General features: G+C 32.5%; 1 protein-coding gene across 4 annotated transcripts; it reads left to right on the forward strand.

Annotated features, from left to right (window-relative positions):
- The first annotated feature begins 1,011 nt into the window (after nucleotides 1-1,011).
- LOC115880825 (polycystin-2-like) lies at nucleotides 1,012-25,545 on the forward strand. 4 transcript variants are annotated; one of them, XM_030898120.1, is made up of 16 exons: nucleotides 1,012-1,183; nucleotides 1,282-1,478; nucleotides 1,534-1,644; nucleotides 1,698-1,816; nucleotides 2,040-2,097; nucleotides 2,161-2,222; nucleotides 5,230-5,354; nucleotides 8,696-8,920; nucleotides 13,428-13,656; nucleotides 13,712-13,942; nucleotides 17,893-17,982; nucleotides 18,042-18,194; nucleotides 18,817-19,025; nucleotides 19,232-19,338; nucleotides 19,399-19,462; nucleotides 23,525-25,545. In XM_030898120.1, exons 2-16 carry the CDS (start codon nucleotides 1,409-1,411, stop codon nucleotides 23,634-23,636), a joined length of 1,965 nt encoding a protein of 654 aa, XP_030753980.1. In that variant the 5' UTR covers nucleotides 1,012-1,183; nucleotides 1,282-1,408; the 3' UTR covers nucleotides 23,637-25,545. The 4 variants fall into 4 exon arrangements, 3 of the variants coding, with proteins under 3 accessions (XP_030753980.1, XP_030753981.1, XP_030753979.1); XR_004049942.1 differs by lacking the exon at nucleotides 1,012-1,183 and adding an exon at nucleotides 19,081-19,180 and having other exon boundaries at nucleotides 1,244-1,478; XM_030898121.1 differs by lacking the exon at nucleotides 1,012-1,183 and having other exon boundaries at nucleotides 1,244-1,478; nucleotides 1,524-1,644.
- Nucleotides 25,546-26,863: the final 1,318 nt, after the last annotated feature.

The following is a 26,863-nucleotide window of genomic DNA, read 5'->3' on the forward strand; positions in this document are numbered from 1 at the left end:
GTTGCTGATGATCTACGAAATGAATGCCCTGTATAACGTTCTGGATTCTCCAAGTTCAAAAATTTTGCAATTTTCTGCGGTACGCTCCCGATGGTATGTATACCGACGATTTGCTTAACACACTTGCCTTTCTTGTAACCAATGAAAAATTTTGGATTGTCAAAGTTACGAGGACGCAGGTTGATGTATTTTTGTATAAACCATAGGCATCAAACGGAAGGCCCGTTTTTGGAATAAGAAATTTCCTATCTTTCTTATTTTTAGTATTTCTTAATGAGACAAGAATATTTTTCTCCGAATCTTCGAAATCATCAACTGTGAGTGACCAAAGCTCGCTGCGCCTACAAGCTCCAAGAATACCAAGCACCAATACAATTTTTTCGAGTAACCAGGTGTAATCATCGGCATCCAGTAGAAAATTATTTATGTCATTCTCCGACAGAACTTTGGCTTTTTTGGTGAATAACCTTCGTTTTGCGCCTCAGAAACATGAACAGTTTACCAAATCTATGAACAAATATAATTTAGATGAGTATGTTTAAATATCGAAGAATATAATGGCTTTTTACCTTGATATGTCGATGTTTTCATATACTCTCAACGCAAGCTTCAGCATGGATATCTTTGTCCACAGTGATGTAGGAGAATACATTTCAGACATTCTTTTAGCATAAGCCAGCAATACCGCTTCATTTACGCTGTTTATACTTCTATCCTGCCGCCACTTCAAAAAAATTGTCATATTCCTGCTGATATCTCTCTCTGGTTATAGTCGGAAGTAAATTTTGAGTAGCCGCAGCCGCTTCCTCCTGTATTTCCAACGGAATTTCTCGCGACATCTCGCTATGGTCTATTTTCCCAATTTTTGAAAAGTCCAACTGACAATAAATAGTCATTGTTGCAGGTGACAGACGTTACGATTACCTTAGAAACTTAACGGCCGCCGGCCGTTATGATAACGTCCGGCGGACGTTATATGCATCTTTTCCATTCTGATTTTGCTTATGTTATAATAATATAACAATATAGTATGACGAAAAATTATTAACAGATTAATATCCTTTAGCTATTTATCTCTGGCTATATTTCCATGCCTATTGAGTTGTGTTTTTATTTTGTATTATTACATAATAAATTACCTCTTTTCTTATTAATCATTTCAAAAGGTGTATAAATATTATAGGTAGGTACGTATTTAATATTATTAAAGGCAGATTGAAAGGTGATTATATTATATAAGTTTTATTACAATAAATAATTACGAAAATACCTGATATTTAGACAGCTGTCTTGATCAAAGCAGAGATCTTGCAGAGATCTTGGTATATTCTTTGGCAGAGATCAAATCATAGGATCAAATCAAGGATCAAATCAATCAAATCTGATCAAATCCTTACATGTTGAAGAGATGTCGAACTTAAAAGCTATAGACCAAGGTGAAAATGACGAAGACATCGAGATATATAAAAAGAATAAACGTAAATATCCGTATGTTATTTGAATGTTTAATTTTTTCTGAAAAGTTTTTTTTAGCATTTTGGATTACAACTGCGATTGCTGCTGAGATTGGACGAGAAGAATTGTTGGGTGCAACATTTAGAGATATTGTATTACATATAATTTCTTTGTTGTTTTTGAGCATATGTGAGTGTTCTATTTAAAATATTTAAAGTTTAAAAAAAGTTTAATTTTATTAGATATATTTAGTCAGATCAGTGTATCCGAATATTATATAACAACAGCGTTAAAAAATAGTTTTGATATTGATGAAGACGGAGATTTTTTTAAGATAATATCAGCTGAGAAGTTTTGGGAGGTAAGTATTTGTTAACGCCATACGATTAAACCTTTATTTAAGTTCTACAAAGTCTGAAATAAATAATAAATTGCCATGGATCACTCTCCTGATGTTCTAAAAGCCTCTGGCGCCATTTTTTTTGATTATATGGTATTTTTAAAATGTTTGCTATTATTGTCTATAATATATTTTATTTATGAAATATTTAGGTTTTTTACATATAATGTTATATACATTTTAGTTTTTAGAGGAACCATTAACTGACGCGCTTTACAAAACCCGCGATAGCAGTATAACAGGTTTGTACATTATGGTTTAAATTAAAATTAAATATGCACTAATTGTTGTACATACTTATAAAGATACGGAGTCTATGTATATGCTAAATGAAAATAGAGTTTTGGGGGTACCACGAATGAGACAAGTGAGTACAAGTTCGTTTTTATACTATACATATAGTACTATTAGAGTCCATATACCGTGTAGCTCATTAGTGCGAGAAAGTTCAATATCGCTTTGTTATGAAAAAAAATTTAATATAAATATTGCATGGTTTATAAAGATGCATATCTTAAAATTTTTTGTCGTATACAGGGTATCCCAAAAATAAGATTCAGCATAAAATTCTGCATATAGTTCACTCTTTTTTTTAAAGGAATATGCGGTGCGGCCGTGCGGCCATTTTATTTCTTATTTACTAAAGCTTTAGTTGAAAACTGAAGTGAATTTAACTTTATTAATACTTACTTTTATTAGTTTTTAATAGGTACTTAACTTTATTAATACGTAGCGTAGAGACCGGTATTACCATAGACTTAAAATAAAATATAGACTGAGCATCTCATTCATAAATAGCTGGAACGTGCGGTCAGACAATATCTTGTTATTGTTGTGTTATTGTTTTAGGTTATAACGAGTGCGACACGAGCGATAGATAGGTTGTCTCTGTCGTAACGGTCGTTCCCTGACGACTCTGCCGAGAAACACAACACTGTCTTTGGTTTCTCAAGTACACCTGAACTCTCCGTCTCATAGCCGGGTAATTTTTTTATTTTAATGAAGCTATAATTAAATTAAAAATATATCGTATTTAAACTTTCTTATATTTTATTAAGATTTAGGACAGGTTTTTTAAATAAAAGTTTAGAAAAAACGTCTTAGAGTCCAAAAGGATAAAAATAATAAAATACACGTTATAGAAGAAATTTTATAATCGAAATTACGTAATTTTTGAAATTAATATAATAAATTATTAATTTTAGTCAAACATTTACAACCCCTAATATTAATCAAAACAGGATCTATTCCACAGATATAATAGAATCGGCGACAGGGAGAGAAAAAAAAATATGATTGTTGTAATTTTTTCTCTGGTTAAGTGATGTCTTTATGTATAATGTAAATTAGAGAAAACATAAATCTGTTCCATTAAAGCAAGGAAGATGATAGGAAGTGGATAAAATGAAAACTACATTTATTTAACTCGGTACTGTCTTTATTATACCGGGTACGTCCCAAAAGTGGCTCATCCCCATAATTTTTTAATATTTTTAAATAAAAAAACAAGATTTAGCATGTTAGTATATGACATAAATTAGGATTGATTGACGCATTCAATTGTTTTTGGTCACTTCCTGTTTCACCGGAAATGACTATAACTTTTAATTTTTAAACGGCACCCTCGGTATATTTCTACTTTATTCGATAGAAAATGACACTCTGAATAGAATGACATATAATATGTCAACTTTTGACATTTTCGCATATGGTTTAATTGTAATTGTAACACGCGGTTCATAACGACAATTTGACTCGAAATACCAAGTGTGTGGTATCAATATATTCATAAAAAAATGCTTTTTCCAAATATTATAATGAGTCACCCTTGTTCCATTCGAAAAAATTGACATATGATTAAAAATACGATTTGTACATCTTTTAACCGGCCTAGACAAGACACGAAACCTATTAGACGATCAAAACTATTTTTCCAAGGCTCCTTGATTAAAACTTAGTGTTTTTAACAACACCATGGCACCCTGGATTGAAATTTAAAATAAGATATGTTTTTAAGCGACAATGTCAAGTTGACATATGATATGTCATTCTATTCAGAGTGTCATTTTTTATCGAATAAAGTAGCAATATACCGAGGGTGCCTTTAAAAATCAAAAGATGTAATCATTTCGGTGAAACAGGAAGAGACCAAAAACAATTGAATACGTCAATAAATCCTAATTTATGTCATATACCTACTAACATACAAATCTGTTTTTTTATCTGAAAAAAATAAAAGTTATAGGGGTGAGCCACTTTTGAGACGACCCGTTATATTAAAAAAATATTGTTTCATAATGTAATATCATTTAAAATTCTTGTATGTTATTTTAGATTCTGAAGATAATTTTAGAATAAACCGGAATATATTTTAATAAAAACATTATTAATTATTAACAGGGTTATAATTATGATTTTGTTACAATGTAAGTAAGTAAATAATGTAATGTAAGAGAAAAAATTCAGATTTTACATTTTACTAAAATATTATCTAAATAAGCGCCTTTCTACAACAACGCTACTGACTCCCAATGGGTAAATTGAGAGTTGCCTACCGGTCAAAAGTCGTTTCAAGACTTAAATGGATTATTTAAGTCAAATTTCTTGCAAATTTGGCACTGGCGAACCATATTTTATAGTTTTTGAACAGAAAAAGTCAGTAAAATAAACACTTAAGGACTGCAAGCTAAGAAAATGCGTTAATACAGCCGGGGAGATAGCGGCAACAAAGCTTTACCGCACACGTGCGACACGTACTACAAGGTAATAAATGAATGAATAGGCTCCCTCGCCTCTAATCGGTGTTGTCATATTGTAAAGAACTTATCCTTATTAAACAGTATCCGACTTATAATTTAGTAGTATAAGGACTATTTAATACATCTATGGAATATTAAAACCTACTTTATTAAACTGTAGTATTACTATCTCAATATATGTGTATAACAAGAAAAAAAATATTGATAATATTAAAGACGTGACAACATAGGCTGGATGAGGAAGGCTCGGTCGACTGTACCCAGAAGTAAACATGTGTACAAAAAAGGTTGTTTGTCCGCGTTGAGATGTAAATAGTGTAGTCTATATTTTATTTTAAGTCTATGGGTATTACTATATCTTTAATCATTTAGCAGATATTCGTATTGCTCTTTCAGTAGTTTCAGCTCTTTCAATGTTTGTTTTTTCATTCCGCATCTAAAAGAAAAATAATATACAGGGTGTTGCATTTAAAAAAAGAGATGCAGCTTTATAAATACTGCAATGTATAAAATGCAAAAAATAGAAATAAATACTTTTGTTTAGTTGAGACTTGAGACATTTATTTTTCAGGTGATATGTTCAATTTGAACATTTATTTTTGCTTTTCCATTTAGGTTAAAGTGAAATCAAATTCCTGTCAGATTCATGGCTATTTTCGAAGACTATTCGTTTCTTGTTACAGTTTGTTTTCTAACATAGGTGAAGATCGAGAGTCCTTTGGACTTAAGAGCGGCACTGCGTAAGTATAGCGGTAAATAATATTAATATTATTGTTACCGTACGTTCCAAGCCCTGTTACTTCTTTGTACGGATTTGTAGGTAAATCCATTGTCTGTGTGTGGTAAATCTCTATAATTTTTTGAAGATCTTTTACGAGATTTATATAAGATCCTTTAAAAATATACCAAAATTTAGAGGTGTACAAATGGGAAACACAAAAATTTTAAATATTACGTTTTTAGGTTTCTCTAAAACTTTCGTATTAAGTTAAATGATAGGTAGAAATAATTTTCACTTTGCTAGAAATTTCTTTGGGTGTCTTAGACCGCTGGAGGATTCCCATTCTTGGTTACGGATGAAGTCTTTCAGGTTCTTGAGTTTTGCTTTAAATCGGTTTCCACTTGGAAAGCAAAACGGTTCTGGTACAGATAGTGGAGTATTCGCTCCTTTTCTAGCTAGATCGTTTGCTTTTTCGTTACTTTTTATCCGTTGGTAGGGTGGCAACTAGAGTAGGAGGACTTTATCTTCTTTGCCAAATTTATTCAGCTTCTCTAGGCATTCTTTGACCAACTTCGAATTAGGGTTGCCACCTGTCCTTTTTTGAAGCAAATTGACCTTTTGACTTTTTTGAACTAAAATGTTCTTTCTATTTAGGTATTTTCCCTGGAGAAAATTATCTACAGCAACTAGCAATATTCTTTTCATCCAATACCTTTAACTCATCCAAACATTTAATTAGTCATATGTTATAAAACTTATAAATAAATGTTCTTTTTTTCAAACGTCACAAAAGTAAAGCATTTTTACGACTAAGCACAAAAGTACGAAAATATATTCATAATATATTATTAAACTGACATAAAAATGTCAAATTCAACGAGTGTAACCATAATTTCTCGATATATAATTACTTCCAGGGTATTACTTTTAAATATGTTTATATTATTTGCAACGTTCGAAATTCTTTAAAAAAATATTATTTGTGAACGTTTGAAGAAAAAATAGCATGTTCTATTCGGTGTAAAAATTACTTTTTGTGCTTCGCCTGTAACATAGTACAAGCCTGTAATGTCAAACGTACAGTCTCCCCACAAAAAGTATAATTTTTAATCCTAGTAAAACAGTATATTAATTTAGAATCAGCAACATTATTTAGAACTCGCTGTTTAATCTGAAATGATAGTTTATGATGACACCTAATAATGCTAATATTAACAGTTTTATTTTTAATCATAGCTGCCCGGTGGCGTAGACGTACAGGCTCTCATCTACCAATCTCAAGGTGTGGGTTCAATTCCCACACCCGGCATTTCATCAGCCGACTATTTTTATTAAAATAGAAATAGTTTGGGTACCTAGGTCGACTCAACCTTAAATGAGTACTTGGGATTCACAATCCCGAGGTAATAATAGGCGGTTGAAGCGTAGTGCTAGCCACATTACCTTCCTTGTATACCGAACGGCTCTAGTATAGCAAGCTGTAGCTTATTGCTGCTCCCAAGGCGTTAAACGCTATATACGGGAGCTATTATTATTATTTTGTTTGTACAGGTAGATATATTTTTAGATTATTTGCACATGTTTGTTCAAGAAACACTTCTTAGATAAATCAATCTTCAACTTAAAAAAATACAAAGTTATTTCTCTATAAGCTTATTGATTAGAGATATTAATTTTATAGTAAAAAACCCTATTTAACTCATTTTTCAACTTTTTCTCTAAAAAAATAACGTCGACAGGATTGCTGCATGGAACTTAATTGATTAATACAAGACTCCTCTTATCTATTTTTTTATTTAAGCACGGTTCGACTTAATTACAAGAAAAGTACGTTAAGAAAATCGGATTAAGTTGTGTTTTTACGAACCCTAAAGCTTTAAATGCAAACCTCGACGAATAAAAGTCACTGGTGTCGATACTCGTTCCATCAGAACTTCGAACTGATTTTTTTAATTAGCATTTATAATTTCAGATTTCCCTCTAAGTAAATATATATTATTAAAAAATAAATCCTAATACCGGGTGCGTCTCAAAAGTGGCTCACTCCTATAACTTTTTTATTTTTGCAGTTAAAAAAAACGAGATTTGGTATGTTGTATATAACATAAATTAGGATTGTGATTGACGTATTCAATTGAGCGTACGGATTGCACAACGACCTTAGCGCGTTACCACGGGCAGCACAAGAGGCAAGCGAGACAGCGACGCGCCGATTTAACAAAATAAATAATTTTAAACCTGCCGTCATTTCGTTAATAATTATCGTATCGTGTTGATTTTTGCATAGAAATACTCATGAGTCTTTAGCTCTTCCGACAAGCCTAAATAACTGGATTATTTTTTATATTTTCGATTTGTTTACATTGCCCGAGCATATTATAACTTTGAGATAAAAATCTCTGTTATAAATTTTAAAACTGACAGATATGAATACTATCATTTAATTAGTTATACATTTAGTTACAACATATTCAAAATTTAGGTCTATCGGTTTATGCTAGCAGTAATAACGAGTATGAATAAAAAAATGGTCATGTTAACTTTTCTTTTGGGTTTTAATGACTTTTGTTTATTGTTGTCTTTTTGACAAACATTTTGATGTTAAAAAGAGCTTTTTAAAATTTTAAAGTATCGATTTATAATCAGCGGTTTCCAATCAACAACAGGTCCCCCCTGTCCTTTTCATAGTCTTTTTTTTCCTTTGCAAAAAGTGGCAACCCTACTTCGAATTGATGGTTACTGAGTTGATCGCTCTAAGCTGCTTGACCTCTGGCTTGACTAATATCGGATAAGATATAAGAGATCTATTTCTTTTTTCCGCTAGTTCCTATCTAAGATAAGTTTATACATCTATTTTATTGCGTAGATTTTTGACTGAAGAATGCTACGGTAGGTACCCTTTTGTTCGGAGTATTTAGTTTTCGGCCTAAATATTTTTATCTCTCTTCCTGCTTTAGTTTTGGAAGCATCAGTATATCACGTTATGGTATGGTCTTCTAAATGCTGACCAAACGTTTTTCTCTTCTAATTCTTTTTGTTGATCAAGGAGTGTAGTAGTATGTATTACTGTATTACTGGTGTGTGGACTCAAAGGAGGCGTGGAGTGTTGAAAGTGAGTTGTTTCTGAAAGTTGTACATTCTTAGTATGTCATCACTAGGAGTTGAAGGAGTGAAATTTTCCTTTTGAGGGTGTTCCAACCTCCTGAGTTCACAATTATCCCAATACTGTTTCCGTCAGTGACCATTCTAGTCATTGTCGCATTTGCATATCTACCAATGCACATTGTTTTTTTTTACCAAAATCAAAGTTTACAGATGCTTATGTGACCAGTGTTCTATCTTCGATTTTTTTTATTTTAGATGGGTTTACAGCGATGCGGACAAAACAGAGAGTTTGAGTTACAGCGGAACATTGTCAACTTATACTGGTGGTGGATTTTATGTGGACTTTTCCACTGACAAAAATGATACCGAGGATTTAATAGGAGATCTAAAGGAAAATTTGTGGGTTACACGTGGTACGCGCGCTGTGTTTATCGACTTCAGTATTTACAACTCAAATTTGAACTTATTCTGCATTTGCAAGTAAGTTTGCTTTACAAAATATTGATATAATTGCTAAGTTTTTATTTTGAACGAATTTCGAAACCAATTCATCTAAATTTGTATAATTTTCAAGATTAAACTGACACAAACATTTCAAATTGGCAAACAACATTTTGATTTGCCTAATAAGAAAATCAATATAAACGAATAATGGAAGATGTTTTAAAATATTTGCAAGTCTTAAAGATAGATTTTAAATATTTTGTATTGACATTTTCAATATTTTTTAAATATATGTTTTCTTTCAGGTTGTTCCAGTATTCCCTAGACACCAAACTCATTTATTTATTAACTAAAGTAGTTAATATATACCGGATGCGTCTCAAAAGTAGCTCACCCCTATAACTTTTTTATTTTTTTCAGATAAAAAAACGAAATTTGGTATGTTAGTATATGACATAAATTAGGATTGATTGACGTATTCAATTGTTTTTGATCACTTGCTGCTTCACCGGAAACGACTAAAAATTTTGATTTTTAAATTGCACCCTCGCTATTTTTTTACTTTATTCGATAAAAAATGATACTTTGAATAGAATGACATATGATATGTTGACATTTCGCACTTTTTGACATTTCGCTTAAAATATCGTATTTTAAATTTCAATCTAAAATGCTATGACTGTTAAAAAAAACTAATTTTTAATCAAGGAACCTAGCATATGACATAAATTAGGAAAAATTTAATTCTAGAGTGCCATGGCTGTGTTAAAAACACAATTTTTAATCAAGGAGCCTTGGAGAAATAAATTTGATCGTCTAATATTTTTCTAGTATTTCTGTCTAGTATTTTTAATCATATCTCATTTTTTTCAAATGGAACAAGGAACAAGGGTGGGTATATTTGGAAAAAAACACTTTTTATGAATAATTTAGTACCACATATACTTGGTATTTCGAGTCAAATTATCGTTATGGACCGCATCTTACCATTTCAAATAAACTATATGAGAAAAAGTCAAAAGTTGACATATTATATGTTATTCTATTTAGAGTGTCATTTTCTATCGAATAAAGTAAAAAAATATCGCGGGTGCCATTAAAAAATCAAAACTTGGAGTCATTTCCGGTGAAACAGGAAGTGACCAAAAACAATTAAATACGTCAATCAATCCTAATTTATGTCTTTACTAACATACCAAATCTCGTTCTTTTATGTGAAAAAATATAAAAGTTATAGGGGTGAGCCACTTCTGAGACGCACCTGGTATATTACATTTTTTACGTTATTTTCTTCGCCATGACCGTTATACCACAGATTAGGTATCCTATAAGTATACAGATAAAAATCTTGTCCCTAATTCGTGGTACGAAAATTACCATTGTTTTTTATGACGACGTGCAAACGAGTCAAATTTCCTGTGCGCAAAAATAAACTCGCGTAAAATAACAATAAACAGCGTAATAGAGAGATATCGCTAAACCGAATAGCGTGCATGGACGTTAATAAGGCCAGGTGTTATTTGAGGTGGTATCCTTTACGTGAGGTGGTATTAACTCTCTTCATTTATAGTTATCGGATCGGAAAGAATTCTGATCGCGTCGCGTCCGCTATTTAAACTTAACCTAACTTTGAATTTAAAACTTTGAAATTGTTTTGTTTACTAGGTATTTTAAAACTAAAGGGCTAAAGTGCTTATTTCCAGTGCTTTATTGTTCAACGTCTGCCAGTGGGTTTAGGGCAACAAGCAACAAATTCTCTTAGAAGAGCTAAGTCGTCATCTGTAAAGCTAAGACTCTTTATAGGTTCTTTAGTATTGGAAGAGGTGGAATCCATATTTTGGGCCATATTTATTTAATTAAAACTAATCCCAGCTACTTAAATATCAAATTACCTAATAAAACTAAAGCAATAATTCAAAACAATTCAAACATAACCTAAAATAAAAGATCTCGCCGGCCGGCTCCGGTTGTCAAATACCCGCACATGCCCATTTAAGCAATTTTTAAACATTATCAGAGGTTAGAAAGAGCGCTTGGTGTAATTGATCCGCAAATTACGTCAGGCGGTAACGTTATTAGTGGCTGTTGCGTTAAAAATTGACTCGCGCATATCGTAACCATGATAAGGTACGCGTAAATACTGGATGACGCTATTCGGTTTTCCGATATCTCTCTAGTAACTGTGCCGGTCAGGCGCTGTGCACAATTTTAGAGGCCATAAGTGGGCGTGCTATGTGCGGAAACTAGTCACCTAACTAGTGCCTGATTCCGAAAATTGGAACCACGAAAAACAATAAAGAAAAAACAAAGATTATAATCTGTGGTTATACACTAAAATTTTTTTTAATATTATTCTTCGTCTAAAAAAAAGACAAAATCACAGTATAACTTCAATAGTCTGGACTTGTCACTTGGTCTAAAGTCTCTAGACCGGGCATTCCAGTAATCCGGATACTGGCGGATACTGCTATTATTCGGGCATTTTAAAACATTTATGCCTGAAATCCGAACTCAAAATAATCATACGCCATATCTCAGAATTTTCCAATCGGGACAAGCAGAAACGTTTACATTTTGTTTATGAACTGAGTCTATATTTTTCAATTTGATTTTTGAGCATGTTAAACGTATGGAATGGGAATCATCCAATGGTCTAATGGTGCGTTTTGACTTGAGCACGCACGAGCTGAGCGTACGCGCACGGCATTCGTTCGCGCTCTTGGCTCCGTTCAAATTAAAAACTTATTTTTCGACGAATGAAGTGATCCATTTGTGCGCGCACAGCAGAGTTGTGTTGGCGAAAATAATGGACGACCAAGAAATAGTCGAGGCTGCAGTCATTGTTATGCACAGCTTAATAAGTAAAAAGGAGAAAAATCGAAAACATCGTCGCTGATGGCAAACCCAAATTTTTAGAAATCGATACAATTTACTGCAACACCTTAGTGTCTGGGGAGGGCTATGATCAGTTCAAAAATTTTACAAGAATGACCAGACCCGACTTTGAATATTTACAAAATTTGATAACACCAAAAATTACTAACAAAAGATACAAATTTTAGAATAGCAATTTCATTAATATCGACATATTCAATATTACTTTTATTTACAAGATCTTGTCATGCGTTTTTTTGATTTTTTAATAATACAAAGAATGTTTAACATCCCATAATATAGGCAGCTTTTCATATTCTTCAATTAATAGTATCGAAGATTCATTGATCCACTCCATAATTTTTATAAAGAAAACGAAAAAAAATCACACTCGCACGCACGAACGCAAACAAAACAAATTGCCGGTGCAAACTGAGTGTTCGCGCACAGCCGTTTACACTTGAGCATTCGCGGAGGATCAGAGCGTGCGTGCTCAAGTCTAAACGCACCATAAGACATTCGAAGACATTTATCAAGACTTACGACTGAGAGAAATCAAAGATTTTCCGTAAGAACAATCTTCGGATTGTCACAGGGTTTTTAACAGGACATTGTCCCCTCAATGAGCATCTCACTAGATTGAAGCTAAGAAACAACGGTGAATGCAGATTCTGTGTGGAAAAGGGGGAAACACCAGAACACCTCATCACTGAGTGCGAGACGACAACCATTCGTGCAATAAAGTTTGCAATAAACTTTGGCATAGGATTGATATCGGAAATGGAGAACTAACTTCTGTAAAACCGTCTCAGATACTGACATTTGTCAAATCCCTGAGACTGTATGATGAGTTATAACTCAAGAAAGGGCGACACAATAGATCCCACACAATCTACAATGTTAGACGTAATGGTTCCAATCAAACGAGCACTAATACTCTTACACTCGCCGAAAAATCTAAAATATTAGATTATCTTGATTCGAGAAAAATACTCGTCAAATTGCGGAAGAGATTATGGTTCCAAAATAGCCAGAAATGTTACTGCTTTCCAGTGATGTTAACTTCGTGATTCTGTTTCAGGATAAAATTAGATCTGTTATTCCAGAGATGACATTAAGCAAAGAACAAGCACACAGTGCAGATGAGTTCATCATGATAAAAAATAAGCTCGATGTTGTAAGACCAAAAGATCGATTAACATTGTATTGATTCTATGCTTGTGCTGCATGTGTGCTGTGCTGCATGTGTGCTGTGCAGACATGAATCAGTTATTATGGGAAAAATAGTCTCACTCTATTATTTTAATTTATAAACGTTACATTTGACAATATTGAGTTGTTTTATTTTCTAAAGGAATAAATTTAAGTGGCTCTGGGCGCCTCGATAATCCGGGTGATGCCGGAACGATATCTGCCCGGACTACTGAAGAAATTTTGTAGATGGCGCCGTTTCTGACATAAGTCGATAATATTGAGATTTTGGTCCATCCTGTATAATCAAATAACTGGAAACAGGAAACGCCACATTGGAAAGTTTATCACCTGATTTTTTGCACTTATTCCTTTACACCCTGTATACACCTTATTCCTTTACACCCCTATCTTATATATGTATAATATATTATTATCTTATCTATTATTACCCTATTATTACCGTTTCCAATTCTAGGTTAGTGTTTGAATTTTTGCCTTCGGGAGATGTTAAGCCCAACTTTAAATTTAGCCCAGCTACCTTGCTCGAGTTTCAGGACTGGAGATTTTGGACTCTCAGGTTTCTGCTCTATTTGTTCGGAATTTATATCATATTTTGCTTGTTCGAAGAGTTTAGGGAAATAATCTATTTCGGATGGAACTATCTGGCACAGTTCTGGACTTACATCGATCTATCCGTCATTGTGGTAATTGGAATTAAACTTTACATATTTACCATTTGCTCAAGGATTTTTCTTTTAGCTAGCATTTATGATGATATTTGGTACAGAATATATGAGAATAATTGTACCCAGCTATTTGGAGAAGATAAAAAATAAACCAACCGCATACGGCAATTTAGAATATCCGGAAGTTGCCTATAGCACATTTAAAGTTATTGGCGCTTTGCTGTTATTTTTTGTGTACATCCGAACCTTCAAATATTTAAATTTTAACAAGAGAATGGCTCAGCTTAATGACACAATTAAACAGGTAATGAATGACTTTATCATCGGTCCTAATTTAAGTCATATACTAACATACTAAATATCGATTTTTTATCTGAAAAAATAACAAACTTATAGGGGTGAACCAATTTTGAGACGCACCTGGTAGTTCTAATGAAAAATGATAAATTATTCAACATACAAATAACTACAGATAAGGATATAAATGTCCGAAATGCGGTAAAACCTAGGATAAGCGCGCTAAACCTAGGATTTACCAAAAGCATGTGGTAAAAGCCTGCAAACTATTTATTTTGCTTCCATTTCGGACTTTTACCGGGCCCAAACAGTAAATCTTAGGATTTACCACACCGCATTGGTAAAAGTACGAATAAGCAAATGGTAGCAAAAACCAACCAACCCCACCAAATAACCATCTAACCAATGCATTAACACCCCCAAAATAACCAGGCTACCTAATGCATTAACACCCTCCAAATAACCACCTAACCTAACATAACCAATGCATTAACAAATCAATGCATTAACACCCCCCAAATAGCCTAACCAAACCAATGCATTAACACCCTCCAAATAACCAGGCTAACCTAATTAGTTAATGCTTTTGGTAAATCCTAGGTTTAGCGCGCTTATCCTAGGTTTTATCGCATTTCGGACATTTACAGTACCTAACAAATATAAGACTGATACGTTACAAAAATCGATATCGTGAAACGATAATCGTTAAAATTAAATTTGCAATGCCTAAGTAAAAAAAACAGAGATGTCTTTGTATATCGACATCCTTAATTTGTCGATATTGTTGTTATAAGAAAAATAATTCGTACTTTTACCAATGCGGTGTGGTAAATCCTAAGATTTACTGTTTGGGTCCGGTAAAAGTCCGAAATGGAAGCAAAATAAAGAAGTTTTCGAGCTTTTACCATTTGTCTTTGGTAAATCCTAGGTTTAGCGCGCTTATCCTAGGTTTTACCGCATTTCGGACATCAGTGACAGATATAAACACCGCTGACTTTGCCCAGCGTAAATACTCGTATTTACCGCTGAGAATTTTGGTCAGCGGCCGTACTGGTGTGTCATAAAAAAAAACGTTCAGGCGTTGTTCAGGGAAGTCGCTTTCTCAGCTCTACTCAGCCGCTGACCATCCCTAAACGTGCCCAATATTTCTGAAAACCCCAAAGGAAAACCCTAATATGTAACCTAATAGTATACAGGGTGGCGCACCTCATTCACCTCGGTTGATTATACGAAAACGGAAAGATGTAGAAACAAAATATTTTATGGGTATATGTGCATAATTTAAAATTAATTTGAAATGTACAGGGTATGTCAGAACTAAGATTCACACCAAAGTTATATTTTTTATATGGAACACCCGATATTTTATTTCATATTTGGATCCTTGAACACAAAATAAGGCATTTATTATAAGGGTTAAATATGTTTACAAGCTTTGGTTTCTGAGATATTTAAAGATATTTAAATATGCATGCTATAATAAAAAAATTGTTAATACCCTGTACATTACTTTTCAGATTTAATTCTTGTGCTGACTTTTAAGCCAGAGAAATAAACTTTACTGAAAAATTTGATTGCTTTGTTTAATGTATACAGGTTACAGGGGCATCAAAAATTGTTGGTCTATTTTTAATATTTATTTTACATAAAAACTTCCGTTATTTCAAATACAACACGCTGTGTTTTTTTTTAATAAATCGAAGCAGATTCAAATGCTCTTTCAAACTATATTAGGGTTTCCTATACTTATCTAAAGAGCAATTTTTCAATAAAATGGCAATCAAGAGGTCTGATGTCATGGCAAGTTTTTAGTGACTATTTAGTAGCTATTTTCAAAATCGAAATAAGTTTATGGACTTTATTTAAATTTATAGCAGTTTACTTTTATTCAATTTACCCCTACAATAATTTAATAAATAATTTTTATTAAAAATGTATTTATTATTCTATCAAGAAAAACGAAGTAGTTTTTTAATTTATTTTACAATGACTTGTAGATATATGAATTTTCAATAAAAGAGCCAATTACGGCAAATTTATTTTCTTCACTTCCAACGACAGGTTTCTGCCTAATAGGTTCTTTTATAAACCACACAACCAGCTCTGCGAAATAGGACAAGTAGTTTTTCAAAGGAACGCTTATCAGGAAGATTCCTATTTGGATATCTTTAAGCATAAGCCTTTGAGGCCAAGAAGCAATTTTCCTCACAAAATAAAATCACTAGTAACATATTCATTCGTTCCGCCAGCAGATACCTATTGCTTTATTTTTCTTGATAAAATAATGAATACTTACTTATACTGTTGTAGGTAAATTTAAGTAAATTGTTATAAATCTAAATAATAATGTCCATAATCTAATGTCGACTTTGAAAATAGTTACCAAACCAAACTGTCACTAGAAAATTGCCATGGTGAAACCAGCCATCTTGATTGCCATTCTATTGAAAAAACGTTTTTTATTCAAAATCTGAGGTAGATAGGTATAGGAAACCCTAATATAGTTTGAAAGAGCATTTAAATCTTCCTCGATTTATTTAAAAAAATATAGGGTGTTGCATTTGAAATAAGAAAGTTTTTATATAAAAAAAATATTTAAAATAGATCAGCAATTTTTGGTACCCCCGTATAAATTTAAGGAAGCACTACAATTTTTCAGTAAAGTTTATTTCTTTACCTTTCAACTTAGCACAAGAATTCATTCTGAAAAGTAATGTACAGAGGGTTGATAATCTATTCTATTGTAGCATGCATATTTAAATATCTCAAAAACCAAATATTCTAAACATATTTAACTCTTATAATAAATACCTGTTTTTGGGCCCAAGAATCCAAAAATGAAATAAAATACCGGGTGTGTCATAAGAAAAAATATAACTTTGGTATGGATCTTAGTTCTAAAACACCCTGTATATTTCAAAATAATATTGACCCATAAAATATTTTGTATCTACATCTTTCCGTTTTCATATAATCCGAGGCGAATGAGGTGCGCCATCCTGTATATTTTTAACTCCTCCCTTACTCATAGAAATCTTAAAACATTTTCCGATGCACGTCATCAACTTTGAGTGACAAGCGATGGCGACAGCACTGCCAGATTGTGATGGATTTATGAGATGAATTTTAATTTAAAAGTGACAAACATTATATTTAGTATAATATAAATATAATTTTTATATAATTTTTTTAAGGCAGCAGTTACTCTGAAAGTGGTATAATGTGCTTACCAATCAATCTTACTTCTCTGACTTTTTCAAGGGTAATAAAGGACCTTTATTGTCACGTTCGCGCACAAAATATTTTATCAGGGAAGCTAAAAGCGCTTTGCTTCGACTGTTTAAAGGCTTCGGCATATTTTCAATCCGTAATTTCAAAAAATGCAGTAAAAAATCTCGAAAATTTAGTTCTTAAAAGAACTGTTTGTGCTTAGAAGTACAATTTAAAAAAAAAAAACAATGAAAAACGGCAAAAAACGAGAATTACTCCCAAAAATTCAACAACACGATATTATACAAAATAATGACTGACACTATGATAATTGTCAAATAATACACGACAACATTGCTGAATATGGCGCAATGTGACCAACAATGGACCTACAAGGCGACAATAAAAATCGCTTTAAACTAATTTTTGCAGCTTTAATCTAAATAAAATATCTGTTACAATCATTTGTTCTATAAAGTATAATGAAGAGCTGCTTGGTATTTTAAATTAGTCAACATATTTAAACATTTTTGCTAAAATTTCATTTACCCAGGTTTATAGGCTTTAGTTGTCAATTTTGATGTGATTGATGACGTGCATCGGAAAATGTTTTAAAATTTCTATATATAATTTTTTCTATATATTAAATGTTTTTTCATATTAAATTTTAATTTTTGGAAGAGAGATAGATAACTATTACTATTGTTTGTTATTTTTTCTAAAATCAAGAAATTTCTTTATTTGTAGTGTTCTAAAGATATAATGGGATTTTCCGTGATGTTTTTTGTGGCCTATTTCGCTTATGCAGAATTGGGCTACCTAGTTTTTGGAAGTGAGGTATCATATACATTATAGATTCATAATATAGCATTATATTATTGATCTCTTTTTTTTAGGTCAAATCATATAGTACTTTCGGATTTTCTATGTTCACTTTGCTGCGCACCATCTTGGGTGACTTTGATTTTGAAGAAATTCACAAAGCGAATTGGATTGTAGCCCCAATATACTTTTTATCATTTATTATTCTGGTATTTTTTGTATTGCTGGTAAGTTCATTTGATTTACGAGTGCATAAATTAACTGTATGCTTCAGGTTAACAGGTTTTTATATTTTTCTAACAATTCAATTTTTATCTTATTTCAACAGCTGAGCTTATATCTCCGAAAAGCTTAAAAAATGGCGCTTTTTATGAAGTCATAGCCAACTATGGTTGCCATTAAAAAAAAACATATGTTTGTGCCATATGTCAAAAATGACAGACGTTAGAAAAAAATCGGACAACACAAACTCATTAGGGATGTAATTATCTACAACTTTTATCTGAAAACTTTTTGTCTAAAATATTATATTATATTTTCGAAATAACTAGTAAGCCATGAACTTTTTCAAAAATGTGAAAGGCGCATATTTATGACCCCACAAAACTGCAATTCTTTCCCCATTTTACCGACTCTCTATCTCCAGTAGTTTCCCAGATACCCATAGAGAACATCGATCGTAGGAAACTAACCCTGTATAATAAAAAATATATTTTCGTAGTGTTCGTTACTACTCCCCGTGGCCGTATATTTTGTAAAAGAACTAAAAATAATAATATATTATACGTTTTGCTCACTCAAGTGCTCACTCTGCATATTCTTATATTCTACTTGTTGCTTATCTTTTAGAATATGTTTCTTGCTATTATCAACGACACCTACTCCGATGTGAAAACGGACATAGCAATTGCACCTAAGGAGATGGAACTAATTGACTATTTAGAGCAAGGATTCAAAAGGATTTTATTGAAACTGGGATGCAGAGTACGAACAAGTCAACCTGAAAGAGAACCACAGCATAATACAAACATTAACAAAATTCGCGATGCTTTAGTTAAGTAAGTTGATATTCTTTTTTGCAAGTACATTATTACATTTTATATTAATTACTAGTTATATTGTGAGCTGAACTCCTTCGCTTTTTTCACGATGGTAATGTTAGTTGTTTTAAAAGCTGCTCTCCCCACTCACATAGAAATTAAGGGCCTCCAGAGTAATAATAATTGTGTTTCTTTAAGTGTAATTCTAATATTTGATATTTTAGATGCAAATTTGAGGAACGAGAGATTCAGATGTATTTTACGCGCTATGAAATTGACCCGTTAAAAGAATTAAAGAAGAAGGATATCGATAGTTTTTTCGAAAAACTTGGTATATTTAAAATATTTATTATATGTTAATGAAACATTTAAAACAATACTCTTTCCCCAGCTCTCGAAGATGAAGCCAAGAAAGCAGAACAACAGAGGGTTGTAAAGTGGCAAGATTTTCAAAGGTTAGAAACTTAATATTCCTTACTGAATATACCAATCGCAGCCTACTGCTTACTTAGTCGGCAAGCTGCTTACGAATTTAAGCAGCTTGCCGACTTACGACCATTTGCGTGGGATTCTGTGTCCATGGGACTCTCCGTCCTAGATATTCGTTCGTTCATCTTATTTTATGTATTATAGCAAGTTTGATTCTGAGCTTCATTAAAGTTCAGATGATAGTTCTATAGTAGATACTCACAAATGTACTACCACACAAGGGAAGATGACAAGCTGATGCGGAATAAGCTGTGATTCCAATGATCTGAGAAATTAACGTTGACATTTAAATACAATATCATCGAAAAAAAAACTGCGTCGGCGATGCTTATGAAATGAAGATCGCTGTCATTTTATTGTAAAATTATATGGGGAATATCACTGGTCGCGTCATTTCCAAGCCAACTAGACGCCTTTTTTTCGATCATACGATATTAAATCTGCATAATCGCAATAAACAAACAAAACAACAAACAAATTACAAATTCTGTTCTTTTTCGTGAATTCAATTTTCGTAATTTAAGAGAATGTTGGATTAAAATAAATTCACTTGGTTATCAGTTAAAATGTAGAATGAATGGGACGGGGGTTAACCACCGCGACAGTAAAGATCTATTGTTCCTAGTTCTTCAGTTATAACCCATCACACAATCTGTAACGCATCATACATGGCGATTTTCCTGTTGTAGAGGGGACAGGATATTTCCCATCTTCCTCAGACAACAGATGTTCTTCCTGCGAGGAGTGGAAATCTACCTCCTCGAGTTGATGACTCGCCAACTCGATATCCTTACATTCGAGTTCTCAGCGGGTAGTGTATCCCTGTAAATCCCAGCTGGTCCACATTTTGTAGATCGTTGCGTTACAATCCGCTCGCTACTACTTGCTGTCCAACAATCGCGGCAAAGCTGGTGATACGTTCCTGCTTGCCTCTCAGTGTTGGACGGCTTTCAATCCTGGTTTTTTTCTCTCCTTGCAGGATCAGAGATGAGATGTTCTCGCTCCCACTCTTGCCCTTTGGTGGAGATGAACCAGGCTGCTTTTTGTTTCTTTACTCTTCCCTTTTTCGAGGAATGTGTTCGCTTTTGATCTGAAGCTCTGAAGCAAATCCTTCGTGGAGCAGTCGGAGGCCTCTCCGTACTCCTGCTTCGCTGAGATCTACTCTTAGCGGGTCGTCTAGCCCACCTTGTCTACCCAGGCCGGGTAGCGGACACGGTAGCTTGTGTAACCTGTTGTGGATGTAGAGGTAGGCTCCCGACCCTTACTAAAGGAGGTGGTACCTTGTGTGCCACTTGTTGAGGCTGATCTCGCGCAAGTGTCAGCTGCATCTTCTGTAGTTCCCTTTGGGGTTGGTTCCTTGGAACTTGCACTGTTAAATGTTCCCGGTGTTGCTAGGGGGTTTCCCTCCAGCTTCATCGCAAAGGTAAGCCGGTACACTTGTACCGGCTAGAAGAATAGCTCTCGGCTGTATCTCGGAAAGTATTAGCCGTAGGGCTTACGGAAAAAATATTTATAACTAAAGGGGCTATGAGAAATTGCTGGAAATTATTTTCAAGTTTGTAAACGGCCGCTAGGTGGCGCAACTGCTATGGAAAATAAGAAAATATATTTTTTACAGAATTCTGCCTAGATAAATGGGTACTATAAATAATAGCTTCATAATCTTCAGTAAATTTTGGTTTTTTTTCGTTAGGACCATTTTCCCCTATCTGGTAAAATAAAGTGGTGGGGGAAGGTTAGATCAATCTTTATTTAAATGTTAATAACTTCGGACTGGATGATCAGAATCCAACAAACGAGGGCTCGTTTAAAAAAAGCGTTTCTTACTCTATATTATACCATAAAAATAATAATAATAAGGTTTTGAACGTAGACGCTAGGGGGCACTTTCTTACAATTTAACAAATATAGCGCGTTGTTTCAAAAAAATTAAATAGGATAGTATGTGTTATTTTAGCTGATAGTAAAGAGTAGTATAAGCTTAAAAAGTCAGCGAAAACCGCATCTTGATATCTTCTTTCAAACCGAAGATATTAGCAAAATGATAATAAATACCAAAAAATAAGGCCTTAATTACCTTATTTTTACAACACGGTATCAGTAGCCCTCTTGATTATGCCCATTCTTATATAGGTACCTAAAAATAAGATAGAAACAGTTAGTTTATTTTAAAATCGACTATATACCTGAATATCATAATATCAGATATATTAATATCTAATAATTAAGATATTAATAATAGTAAACAAGAAACGATGATTCAGTGAAGTCATGGTAGGCTTTGGAAAAAAGTTGCTTTTCGCGTAATAGTATAAACGTCAAATTGTTATTAGATCAACAATTTGATAGTCTTAGCAGCGTTTTTTTATCTTTTAAATGATTTTTCAAAATGCTTTATTATTTGAAGTAGTTGAAGTTGTTGGCATTTTGAAAAAGCAATCAAAAGATAAAAAACGCTGCTAAGACTATCAAAATGTTGATCTAATAACAATTTGACGTTTATACTATTACGTCAAAAGCAACTTTTTTCCGAAGCCTACCATGACTTCACTGAATCATCGTTTCTTGTTCCCTATTATTAATATCTTAATTATTAGATATTAATACATCTGATATTATGATATTCGGGTATATCGTCGATTTAAAATAAACTATCTGTTTCTATCTTTTTTTTAGGTAAGAGTGGGCATAATCAAGAGGGCTTCTGATACCGTGTTGTAAAAATAAGGTAATTAAGGGCTTATTTTTTGGTACTTATTATAATTTTTGCTAATATCTTCGGTTTGAAAGAAGGTATCAAAATGCGGTTTTCGCTGACTTTTTAAGCTTTTACTACTCTTTACTATCAGCTAAAATTACATATACTATTGCATTTAATTTTTTTGAAAAAAACGCGCAATGTTTGTGAAATTGTAAGATAACGCCCCCTAGCGTCTACGTTCAAAAGCTTATTATTATTGTTTATACGGTGCAATATAGAGTAAGAAACGCTCTTTTAAACGAGCCCTCGCTTGTTGGTTTCCGATGATCCAGTCCAGAGTTATTAATATTCAAATAAAAACAGATCTAACCTCCCCCCAGCACTTTATTTTGGTAGATAGGGGAAAATGACTCTAACAAAAAATATTCAAAATTTACTGAAGATTATGAAGCTGTTACTGGGTACGCGCACACTGACCAGAGCCGCACGCGCCGCATCGACCGAAGAAAAATATTGTTTGCTTTACTTTCAATGAAGGTGCGCACAGTACCCAGAGCCACACGAATAGCATCGACAAAAATGCGGCCAGCATTGTTGGGCCAGAATGATTTCCGGTAAATGCGGCTAGTGCTGCTGACGTCACTCGCAATTCCTTCCACTCTACGTAGCGTAGGTAGCCGAAGAGGAGATTAGAAATTCAATATGCTAAGAAAGTTCGCAAATTTTTCATGGCTCATATTGAAATATTGAAAAAATTTGGAAGTAATGTGGATTTTTGCCAATATTGTGAACCTATAACTTTCGATTCTTTCTCGTGATTTCTTCTTCTTCTATTAGCAAGGAGCTCATATTTATTTCTTGTTCGTTGTCATTTATTGTCGAGAAATATTAAAAAAACACGCTTATCACCGCAGACAGGACTCCGGAAGCGACTGATGAGGAATTCGATTGGCAAATACGGGTGTATTAGGGGCAAAAAGAAACAAAATAGCGAATAATGCGCCGCGTGCGGCGCTTTCGGTTCGGAAAGGAAAAAAAACAAAACGCGACAAGAAAAAAAAGTGCGATTCGGGCGGCGAGTGCGGCTCTGGTCAATGTGCGCGTACCTTTATAGTACACCTTATCTAGGCAAAATTGTGTAAAAACTCCATTTTCTTATATTTTGTTGCAGTTGCGCCCCATAGCGGTCGTTCTACAAACTTGAAAATAATTTCCAGCAATTTTCCATAGATTCTTTAGTTGTAATTTTTTTTCCCCGTTTCCATTTAACCCTAAAAGTGGAGAAAAATATTACATCCTTTTTTTAATAAAGCATATTTATTTCTAGACAAGATGCTAAATTAATTGAATTGGAACGTAGTCTGGCAACGTTAGGTCAACGAGTTCAAGAATTGTTGACCACAATAGAAAATATCCAAGGAGCTAAAAAGAAAACCTAATCACGAAAGAAAAACGCACGTTTTCTTGACATAATTGCTTTATTATATATAATATTTACTATAAACAAAATATTTACAGTACTTTACACAGCATAATGCAGATATATATGTTCAGTCAATACTTAAAAAAAGGAAAACACTTATATATTTACTTAAAATTATTGATATAAACAAGGATAGAATGAAAATAATTAGCTACACTTGTGATGAGCATTCTAATATATCACAAATGACGTGTGGCATTTGTTTAAGACACATAAATTCAGTAATATTAAACACAATTTTCCTGTTTGGATGAGTATGAAAATACTATACGATCGAAAAAACGGCGTCAGTTGGTCTGGAAATAAAGATCGTCGTCATTTCATATGTAAAATTATGTGGCGAATGTCAACAATCCGCCTTTTTCAAGCCAAACTGATGCCGTTTTTTTCGATCATACGGTATAAGTATGTTATTTATTTTAGTCTAATATGATAAACAGGAATAAACATTCATTTTGGTGCATCTACCTTTCCCTTTATAAAAATTACAAGGGATTGATTATGAATTATAATTGACATGAAAATTATAAAATTTGTGATTGTTTTAATATCAAAGTATCACATAGGTAAGTTATTTGTGTTACAAAATGATTTAAATTTGATATAAGTATTTTGTGGCTGTGGATGATTTTCAATTATTGTTGTTAGGCGAACTTTTAGGAACATTTACAATTGCCACAAACAATGATTTATTTTTCTATTATACTCCTATCACAGACCTAATCAGCAAAATTAACATTTTCTATATATTTTAAAAGTTATAAAATAAATAAATACATCACTTACTTATTAAAACTTAGTATTATACAAAACAAAGTAGAAAATGATACAGAATATAAAACAAATTGCTATGTACATTTTTATAATGCTGGGTAACTTGTTTAAATCAAAAAAAATATAGGTTTCGCAATACATACAGGGTGATTCTGTATTCCAAGTTAGAGAAATCATCCTGTATATATTTAAAAGCAAATACAAGGAGGCCCTCTTCAACTACAATTATTTTTTTTTACTGGAATGCTTCATATATTTTTAAACATTTAGGGATTCAATAAAGACACGTGCATTATCTATATTAAGAGAGCTTGTAAAAAAAACGAAAACTTTTATACTATCCCTAGAAGTTTCAAAACCCTGTTATATATTTTTAAAGCTGATTTACATTGGTATTTGCATATTTTCTAAACTACGATAAAACTATGAATTAATAATTAAATTCATAATCTAATTCTACAATCATTAAGACAAATAAAAAATATAAAAACAGATGAAAGTCTTTGATGTTCATGCCGTTAGAAAATTTACTCTAAACTATTATAAATACTGTAAAAAAATTGTATATCGATATTCTTAAATAGATGACATAGTGTATATTCATTTTTTTTGTTTTTTTTTAAATGCATTTACGCGAGTAATTTAGGTATAAAAAAATCTTGAATAGTAAAATAAGATTGGCCTTTATATTACAATTATCTAGACATTTGAATATTTGTTCTACAGAATGTTTATAAGGAACTATAAACAATTTTAGTCTAAAATAATGAATCCTACAAAAATTTAAAATAGTCATATATGTATCTACCTAACATGAGAGAAGCACAAAGTAAATTAAAATGTAAGATTGTTGTGTTCTAAAAAGACTGATATCGTCAGATTCATTATTACAAAACACTAAATTCATATACTAAAAAAGACATTAAGAACTGATTACATTAATTTATTTTTTTAATTTAAGTAGACAATCATTTTTTTTTGTTTTTTTTTAATATTTTTAAGTAGAAAAAATACATTGATGATTTTAAGGGACATATAATTTAAAATAAAATGAGAGAGGCTTTTCTAAGAATATGCTTTAAAGTAAAAAAGAACAGCATAAATAAAATGCATAATCATAGTACCAATGTAAATATGCTCATAGTCGTTTGAGTAAAAACAATAATATATAAATGCTATTACCATAGGTATACATATTATGTGGAAAATTTTGATTTACAATATTTTAATCTTTTTTTTATAATACTGAGTTATTTTTCGATTTAAACAATTTTTTTTGATACAATATTATATAGTAAAGACGGATTTAGATTGCACAAAATTTGTAAAAAAATAATTTGCACAGAATTCCTAGATCATTAAACTAATGTAAATACAATAAGTAAAAATTTGACATATAAAACTATATGTAATGTTAAAAATATTGCGGTTTTACAGTACTCAATTTTTAAACGACAGTGTCTAGCAGTAGTAGCTATAGGGTCTTTCTGAAAATTTTGCAATTTGGGACAGCCCCCGTATCTCCATTATTATGGACGATATCGAGAAGGTAAGGGGTAAATACAACGAGTGCCCCCTGGTACCCTAAGGTTGAGTCCAGTACAGGCTAGTCTTCTATCTAGCCACGCAGTCCTTTGACCTGGTCCCGCGATTTTAGGATTTAGGTTTTTGGTGAGGTTGTCTGCTCTTGGTCCGGGCAGTTAAGCCAAGACCCCCCCACACACACACACACACACACAGAGGGGATTCCCTCTAGCGCCCGACTTGGAGCTACCAACGCCAAGGTCTCTCATCTCCTAGAGGAAGGGTGTATTAGTGAAGTTTAGTATACCATTCTGGTCATCGTAAAAGCGTGGTATGAAATTTACGTGTAAGATAATGATGTAAACAGCTTAATGGAAGATCATATGTATTAAAAAGAGATAAAAGTTGGGTTGATACAGTTCTTCTATGCGGTATTGCCGGATTTTGCATCAGTTTTCTCGCATTGAAACTTTATTTTTCACAAACTGGCAACTCATTTTAGTAAAATTAGTTACTCATTTTACTACAGCTGTAATATATTATATTTAGCTTAGATATATTATCTCATTTCAATAGTATACATGGAAGTTTTTAAAAAAGTTTATTTTTTTCTACACACAATTATTATCAATTACAATCACCCTCTGTATCTCTGTTATTGTTAAAGGTATCAAGAAGATGGAAACTGTTTATTGTTTGTATGTATTTATATTTGAAGTAGAATACAGTGGCATAGTCTGTTATTCTACGAAAAGAATATTTTTAAAGATATGAACTAAAGTTGTTTTCCTAAATGGAACACCCTTTATATTTATAAATTATATGATCTAGCTTGCCATAAGCTTCTCAAAAATAAATATCACTCTATATTTGTTTTCACTATTT

Source organism: Sitophilus oryzae, unplaced genomic scaffold (assembly GCF_002938485.1).
Source record: "Sitophilus oryzae breed Bouriz unplaced genomic scaffold, Soryzae_2.0 scaffold_165_pilon_pilon, whole genome shotgun sequence".
NCBI lineage: Eukaryota > Metazoa > Arthropoda > Insecta > Coleoptera > Curculionidae > Sitophilus > Sitophilus oryzae.

Excerpts from the sequence above, each read along its gene's own strand:
- LOC115880825 (XM_030898120.1), top strand. The coding sequence starts at position 1,409 with ATGTCGAACTTAAAAGCTATAGACCAAGGTGAAAATGACGAAGACATC. Across the intron at positions 1,479-1,533 it reads GATATATAAAAAGAATAAAC|CATTTTGGATTACAACTGCG; the intron begins GTAAATATCCGT and ends AGTTTTTTTTAG. Across the intron at positions 13,657-13,711 it reads TCGATCTATCCGTCATTGTG|CTAGCATTTATGATGATATT; the intron begins GTAATTGGAATT and ends TTTTTCTTTTAG.